This window comes from Toxorhynchites rutilus, chromosome 3 (assembly GCF_029784135.1).
Source record: "Toxorhynchites rutilus septentrionalis strain SRP chromosome 3, ASM2978413v1, whole genome shotgun sequence".
Lineage (NCBI taxonomy): Eukaryota > Metazoa > Arthropoda > Insecta > Diptera > Culicidae > Toxorhynchites > Toxorhynchites rutilus.
In genome coordinates, this window is record NC_073746.1 from 262768699 (window position 1) to 262777381 (window position 8683).

General features: G+C 39.3%; 1 protein-coding gene across 1 annotated transcript; it reads left to right on the plus strand.

Moving 5' to 3' along the window:
- Positions 1 to 5837: 5837 nt before the first annotated feature.
- LOC129774179 (uncharacterized) lies at positions 5838 to 6775 on the plus strand. Its single transcript, XM_055777879.1, has 3 exons — positions 5838 to 5866; positions 5952 to 6391; positions 6455 to 6775. The coding sequence occupies exons 1-3, from the start codon at positions 5842 to 5844 to the stop codon at positions 6773 to 6775; spliced, it is 786 nt and encodes a 261-aa protein (XP_055633854.1). The 5' UTR covers positions 5838 to 5841.
- Positions 6776 to 8683: the final 1908 nt, after the last annotated feature.

Sequence of the window (8683 nt, forward strand, 5' to 3'; positions counted from 1 at the left end):
TCTACTCAAAGTAATTAATATTTTCTCCTCAAAAATACACTCTCTTCATTTTTTTGTCGTTCTTTCTGGGGCAAACATAAAAAAATGTTTATTGGCGGCATTTGAAAGGATATATTTAACTTTACTTAATGTGATATTTTGAAAATTATGTGATTTTTTGTATTTGAGTATATTAAATTTGAAATCTAAAAACAGGAAGTGGGTTATATCTATGGTATAACCGCAAGGGTGACGTAGGACTATCATTGATTTAAAGATCATTTGTTCGAAGTTGAATCTAAATCCATTCTGAATGAATGAATAAATGAATATTTGGGGGACTTCGAAAACGAGAGCGTTACGTTGGAGGCACAAGGTTTTATGCATCCAATATAGGATACGAAAAACCTTGTTCTGAAGAATAATCTTCAGAAGCTAACCTGCTAACTGTACTTGATTGACAAATCACAAACCCAAATGTATTATATGGATATTTTATGGATAGAAAACATTAAAATAAACTCTTTCGCTTGAATGTAATTTTCAATTCCAAGGGGAACTGGCAGATTATTTTCCAGCAACGATTAGATATTTCCACATTTTCCTCGATACTGGAAGCCCACCAGTGGTTAATACTAACTCAATAACCACCTGTTAATAGTACTTGATTCAGTCACAATGTTACACGGATGGAAAACATTCAAATAAACTCTTTCACATGAATGTATTTTTGAATTCCCAGAGGAACCTGCAGATTATTTTCCAGCAATGATTAGATCTTTCCGGAACTTTCTCGATGCTGAATGGCATCCAAACGGAAAGAATTCTGCGCGTGTATGTGTCGATCCTTCGCCGTCCACCTCCTCCAGCACGTTAGGCAACGATGTTGTCTTGTCGATGTCCTCACGAAAAAATGAATGTGTCTCACAACCAGAATATCGCTTAAGTATGCTTTTTGTGTGTGATTGAATCGAGAGAAGGTGTGGTTTACGATGGCAATTTGGAAGGCAAACTAGAGGGGAATGAACTCTCTGAGCTCGGAACTTTCGGCGACTGAGCAATAATCGATTGCGGGCGCATACAATATTGGATACGGAAATATCCTACTGATGGGGAAGAATAATCTTCTGAAGCTATCCTGTTAATTGCGATTGATTGAAAAATCGCAAAACCAAATGTATTTGGTCACAGTGTTACATGGATAGAAACCATTCGAATAAACTCTTTCACATGAATGTATTTTTAAATTCCCAGAGGAACTGGCAGATTATTTTTAGTAACGATTAGATATTTCCACATTTTCCTCGATACTGGAAGCCCACCAGTGGTTAATACTAACTCGATAATCACCTGTTAATAGTACTTGGTTGAAAAATATTTGGTCACAGTGTTACATGGATAGAAAACATTCAAATAAACTCTTTCACATGAATGTATTTTTAAATTCCCAGAGGAACTGGCAGATTATTTTCCAGAAAAGATTAGATCTTTCCGGAACTTTCTCAATGCTGAATGGCATCCAAACGGAAAGAATTCCGCGCGTGTATGTGTGTGTAGCGATGTCTTCCCGGGGAACCGTTTGTGGCATCATTCTCCTCCTGATGGATTCCCTTCTGGCCTAGGGTGCACAAACAGGCTCTTGGTGACACCGTTCATCCGCGCTTTCATGATAAACGAAGAGCTTCACCACAACAGCGACAACATGCTCCAATCGCTGTTCAATTAGAACTGAGTGGATTTCCGAGCGGCGCTCGCTTATATACCGATTGGTGATTTCAATAGCCTGTTTTGAAAGCAATTTTAAGACTATTGAAACAAGTTTTTGGATCAAAAAGTAACAAGTATAGAACGCGTAGACATTTTATCTTTCGAATGAAGTGTTTATCATACCATTTCGTTCAGTTGTTTAGGAACTATTAACGCTCAAAATCTCGGTCTCCGGCGTAACGCTTTCGTTTTCGAAACTTTGATTTTACACCCCGGTATAGAAATGAAAGACGTAGTCCTACGTCAAAAATAAAATATTGATAGGTTCTGCACCTCTAAATGTTTGTCTTGATCAGCTCTAAAGTCGTCCCAAGACAATTTTGATGTAGAGGTTGAAATAAATTAAAAATCGTTTTTTTTTCATGGCGACCCGAACCCAACTTAGATTGAAGGCGCTGCGAGGCAGAACTTGCCAATATCTTAATCTTACTCAAATTATGGATGATTTTTTACCAAAAAAAAACCCATGATTTCAATTTTAGTTTACTCAAATACAAAAAAGAAATATAGATTTGAAAATCTCACATTATATACAGGGTGGTGCATAAGTCACGCAACGCTCTCTGAAGGAAAAATAAAAAAAACTTTCTAAGTTAAACGGTTTCTTTGTGATTAAACATAATAATAATACAGACAATGTACTAAACGCTAGAAAATAATTGAAGATTTCAAAAGATTGGATTCCAACAAAAGCTGGATGTATGGGTGCCACACGAGTTGACGCAAAAAAATCTTTTAGACCGAATCAACGCATGCGATGTGCTGCTGAAACGGAACGAACTCGACCCATTTTTGAAGAAGATGGTGATGAAAAGTGGATCACGTACGACAACCTAGAGCGAAAAAAGTCGTGGTCGAAGCGCGGTGAGCCGGCCCAAACCATCGCCAAGCCCGGATTGACGGCCAGGAAAGTTTTGCTGTGTGTTTGGTGGGATTGGAAGGGAATCATCCACTATGAGCTGCTCAACTATGGCCCGACTCTCAACTCGGTTCTCTACTGTGAGCAGCTTGACCGTTTGAAGCAGGCGATTAACCAGAAGCGGCCAGAAATGATCAATAGGAATGGTGTTGTTTTCCACCAGGACAACACTCGGTCGCACACATCTTTGATGGCCCGCCAGAAGCTACGGGTGCTCGGATGAGATGTCCTATTGCACCCACCGTATAGTCTGGACCTGGCTCCAAGTGATTATCATCTCTTCCGGTCCATGCAAAACGCTCTTGGTTTTAATCACAAAGAAACCGTTTAACTTAAAAGGTTTTTTTATTTATTTAATTTGTTAATTTTTTGTACATTATTTGTATCATTAGCATATTTCTCTATAATAAAACCATTCAACTTTTTTTAATTTTTTTTTATTTCTCACCTAATTTTTCTCGGAATATATTAATGATGTACTGTATTCTATTAGTCGAATCATTTCATTTAATACCGACATTGAGGGGATTGCAAAAATACAAAAATACAAAAATACAAAAATACAATACTTCAACATTGTCGAACTATATTTACCTATATCTATAAAGATAAGAAAAGCAGATTTTTTATTTCATCGTAAACTTTGGTCACCCTATTTTCGACAACATGAAAATGTGCGTTCTATCATATGTAACAAGACAGTTTTTGTCTAGAGAATAACTGCCGACCTCTAAATGCTAATTTTCACTTAAATGCGCTTCCTGGACCATTGTGCAATTAGGATTATATTCACTTCAAAGTTCCATTGGTTTCATTAACCAAAAAACACACGTATAAACAACGGAAGCATCATCCTATGAATAATCAGGAAGTCCAGTGGGTTTCGTTTTCTGAAATGTGAGACACAATTTTAGCATTGGAATTCCACGTAATAAAACGACGGCGAATATTGTTATTGAATGTTACTGTTTCCTTCTGAAATTTGTTCATCATACTCTCATATTTGTATTTTTTCTTTGATTCTTTGGTTTGATATCCATATTAAAGCCTGCTTCAGTTATAATTTGGTCGCATAAAGTAGGAAATTTCTCAGCATAGAAATAACGTACATAAAAGGGAAGGATACCATTTTGTAGGTTGTAAATGAACTTTAAGGGGATAATACATGCATATTATTTGTCAGCTGATCGGATGAATTTCTGAACTTTTCGTGTGATATTACCCATTATTCTCTGCACAGTACTACTGATAACCATAGTTGTTATCTTGTTCCACCACTTTTCCATTTTGGCTGATTTTTCGACGGTTCTGCCACATTTGTAGATTCGGTGTTCGATATGTTGGTTTACGGAAACTCGATTCCATGAAGCTACACAAGTCGAGTATTGATTTTTTGATACGCGGTTTGTTATAATTGTTTCCAGGTGCTAGAGGTTGCCTGCAGCCATTGTAGGACAGCGACGGATTCCGACAAAACTACAAACCTCGAAAACAGTGAAGATAGTAAAACAAGTGTGTGTGAATCTGAGCTCCCGCAGACTGCAGACTTTTTATCGGCCGATTGTTTGGTCGGCCGTTTATTTCACCAACGGGTGGCGTTATTCGCAAATGTGGTACCCATTAGGACAACCTTCGAATGCTGCTAATTGGTCGCATGAAGCATGATTTTAGTATTTAGGCATGTCGCTGAAAGTTGTGAATCGCTGATGATGGCACCGTTGTCATATTGAACGAAAAACACAATCTAAAGGGTACCAGTGAGGAACAGGATGAGATTGGACTACTACTAATCTATCCAGGGATATTTCAAGACTCTGTACTAAATTTTTCAGAGTGATAGCAGCATTGTCTACGTGGTCCGTCAGACACTAGGAGTGTTCTTTCCTCGTATGTAACCGAATCCCGGTCGAGGCACAAATTTGTTGAGCTACAGAATTATTTATTGGACTGTACTTCACAAAAAATCCATTTTATTCACAAATTACTCACAAAGGAGTAATTTTTAATAAAATACGACGGCGAAATTCGGAGTCTGAACATTGGAGGCTATATTGCTAATTGTAGATACTCCTTCCCCCCTCTCTAAGGGGTGGCTGCCATACAAATGAAACACACATTTCTGCATTACTCGAGAATTAATCAAACAAACGAAACCAAATTTGGCATGTGAAGGTTTTAGGGTGCAATAAATGTTTTTACGGTGATAAGATACTCATTCCCCCCTCTCTAAGGGGTGGCTGCCATACAAATGAAACACAAATTTCTGCATTACTCGAGAATTAATCAAGCAAACCAAACCATATTTGGCATGGTGGAGTATTAGGGTACAATAAAGGATTCTATGGTGGTGAAGGGTAGGGGGGCTGCCATACAAACGAAGCGTACATTTCCGCATAATTCAAGAACTAATTAAGCAAACGGAACTAAATTTGGCATTTGGAGGTTTTATAGAGAAGAAACATTTCTAAGGTGGTTCGACACCTCTCCCCCCTCTCTAAAGGGGGGATCCCATACTAATGAAATACAAATTTCTGCATAACTCGATAACTAATCAAGCAAACGAAACGAAATGCAATAAATGTTTCTATGGTGGCTCGACACTTCTCCCCCTCTCTTAGGGTGGGCTTTCATACAAATGAAAAACAAATTTCTGCATAATTTGACAACTAATCAAGCAAATGGAGCCTAATTTGGCATGTGAAGATTTTAGGAGGCACGAAACGTTTCTATGGTGACACTCCTCCCCCCTCTCTAAGGGGAGAAGAGGGGAGGGGTCTATCTTTATTCTATCATGTTTTCTGTATCAAACATTTGTTCCATGTAACGGAGAAATATGTTATTTGCAAGTGGTTGAAAAATCTTGAACGAGAATTATGTCTGAAAATAATCTGATATTATAATGATGAGTTTTGGTAGAAGTACTAGGAATTTTATAGTAAAAGGTAAATTCAACGGGGTCGATTAGAAGATCAATCAATGCGATTGGACTCATGAACTAGCGCATAGTAAAAAAAACGTAAATGTTTGAAGGTATTGATAACAAAAAACAAATTTTGAGCGGAACGAAGCCTGCTGGGTCAGCTAGTTTATTGAATAAATATCTTATCATTTCAGGGAAAATCTCTCTCAACGTAACCAATATGGCAACACCTAACTCCCGATTTGGCTTTTTACCGATGATTTTGTTTCTCATGTATATAGGTAAATAATGTCACTATATTTAATCCACTCGATCGGTTACCGATCATCTAACTAGTTGGTATTGCTCTTGTCTTTGTTGTACTAGAAACTCTCAACGCACGAACAATTGCCGAACGGACGGATTATGACTTTGACTATGAGGGATCAAACACCGACTCAGTCCAGTCATCGAAATCCGGCTACAGCGTGGGCAGTGGTTTACGTTCGATCGCCCAGGGTTCAGCGGATCAAGCTAACAGTGCTGTGGCCAATCAGATAACCGCCGCGAAACAAGCGTCGTATGTGGCACAAAATACTCTGGCACAGGCGGCTGTCCAGGCTGCAGCCACGGCACAAACTGCACTAGCCGGGAAACAGGTCCTTTTGCAGAGCTTAGAGCAGCAGACCCTGGAGGCGCATCAACTGCTGGACAGTGAAATTCGGCAACTACAACAAGCGAAGCGGGCCGCCAAGATTGCACAGTTCGCTGCTCAACAGGCCCAGAATCATGTGCATGTACTGACAACGGCACTCAACAGTGCACAAGTATGATTTGGCTAAATAATGGTTGATGACTTCTCCGAGTATTCACGTTTTATACCATTTCAGATAGCATCCGAGCACTCGCAGAAGGCGGCCGCCGAAGCCGCAGTTGAACTGGCCTCCCAAACAAAGATGGTTGGCGATGCCAAGGCCCGAGTCGAGTCTATCGAAGATCAACTCAAAGCGGCTCGGATAGACTACGAAGCAACCCAGGAGGCGACCCAGAAGGCCACGTACTCTGCTCAAGAGGCACAGAAGAATGCGGCCGAAGCGGCAGCTCATGCGTCGATTCCATTGCAAACGGCGACCGCACAGCTCGATGGGCACCATTTGGGGTCGAAGCGTCGATACGCCCAGGAAGATGACATAAACAGCGGTGAGATTTGAATCGTGCTCGGTTCGCAAGAAAGTTCCTGCCATCTGTAGATTAAGATATTGCGAATATATGTATCTATGTTTTAATAGAAAGTTTTAAGAGGTACTGGTATGTTGATTCAGCTTACTTGAACAGTGTAGTATGATTTTAAGATGCTGTTATAGGGGAACAACAACTGATATGTTAATATCTCGTATAAGATAACGTTGACTTAACGCAATAAATTCCACTATTGTTATACTACGTTTGGGAAAAATAAAACGAATATTTTCACGTGGCCTTCAAGGCTTTATTTAATATTGGCAGGAGCAGGTGTTTATCACTTGAAGTCAGGTCCGAACTCTAAGGAACTGACATCATAATGCAGCCAATCCATGCCAAACCGATAAAGTGGTTCTCAGATTTTTGTTACAATTGGTGATTGAATCGTTTGTTTGAGAAACCCCAGAAGCGCCACTTTTATCAACATTGACTTTTTGGCAGTTTTTGGCTCCTACCTACATTGACTATCACAATTTCAGGAAAACTTAGTTCTCTGAACCCCCTTCAATTGAAGGGATCATCACGCTTCCTTCCTCTACAGAGGTTTGAGCAAGACGAGTTATCTAAAAGATAATTTATTTATTTTTTCTCAACATTTAAATCAGTTTAGCAAATAGCAAAAAAACGCACTGATTTTATATAAACAGCCCCCTTGTTACTCGGTATGCGCATTATGAACTTTAAACGTACATAAAATTGTATTAATAACTTCGAAACCGCTAAATATACCGCTGATTTCTGGTTTGTTTGAGAAATCCCTTTTTTCATTAAATCGTTTATTTTTACAGGCTCAGTTACATAAGTTTAAAGGAACCAAACTCCTATCTGTATTGTTACAAGTATATATATAAACATTTTTCATTAATTCTAATGTTAATGAAGTAGAGAACCGATTACTCGTGGTTTGCTCGAGTTTAGAAGGGTGACATTTTTTTTTCAGGAAAAGAAAGGGATATAAGGATATGTTGACAATGTTCACACTCACATTCATCATACTTAATTCTTAAGCCTATCTTATATCTAATATGTATTTACATTTTTCCTTATTCTATTTTTAGTAAGAAGGGATTTGGTTTCTCGCGAAAGAAAAGGAAAAGGAGAATATAATGATATAAGGACAACCACACACGAAGATCGATAGCTTTTAGGAAGACATATATTTGGGACATGTAATCAAGGTCTAACCGAGCCAACACAGCATCACCGGCACATTGGGCTGCCTTCCTCTGGCCCGAAGAGAGTTCTCTAAATTCGATCTGGCAACAAGATACACCTCGCACGACTAAACAACGTGTTCGATGTCGTGGTAACCTTGGCCACAAGCACAGATATTGCCATCGGCAAGATTAAAACGGGAGAGTAGCGCGTCTAACGAACAGTGATTGGACATGAGTCGAGAGAAGGTACGAATAAAGTCCCGACTCAAGTCCAGACTTTTGAGCCATGGTTTGAGGCTAACCTTAGGGATAATCGAGTGAAGCCACCGACCCAATTTATCTTCGTTCCACTTACGTTGCCAGTTAGCGATGGTATTTTTACGGACTAAAGAATAAAATTCATTGAAGGCGATTTGACGCTGATAAATATCGCCTTCAATTGCACCTACCTTTGCCAATGAGTCAGCCCTCTCATTACCCGGAATTGAGCAATGTGAAGGGACCCAGACAAAGGTAATGACATAACAGCGTCTGGATAAAGCACTTAAAATTTCTCGAATTCTCTCAAGGAAGTACGGCGAGTGCTTTTCCGACTTCACTGAACGGATAGCTTCGACAGAGCTAAGACTATCCGTTACAATGTAATAGTGTTCAACAGGTCGTATGGCGACGCTGTCCAGCGCCCAGTGTATCGCTGCCAATTCAGTAATATACACTGAG

Bases quoted from the DNA above. Each gene is read 5' to 3' on its own strand.
- LOC129774179 (XM_055777879.1), top strand. From the start codon at position 5,842: ATGATTTTGTTTCTCATGTATATAG. The intron at 5,867-5,951 runs GTAAATAATGTC...TTGTTGTACTAG, and splicing joins TTTGTTTCTCATGTATATAG to AAACTCTCAACGCACGAACA. The intron at 6,392-6,454 runs GTATGATTTGGC...ATACCATTTCAG, and splicing joins CGGCACTCAACAGTGCACAA to ATAGCATCCGAGCACTCGCA.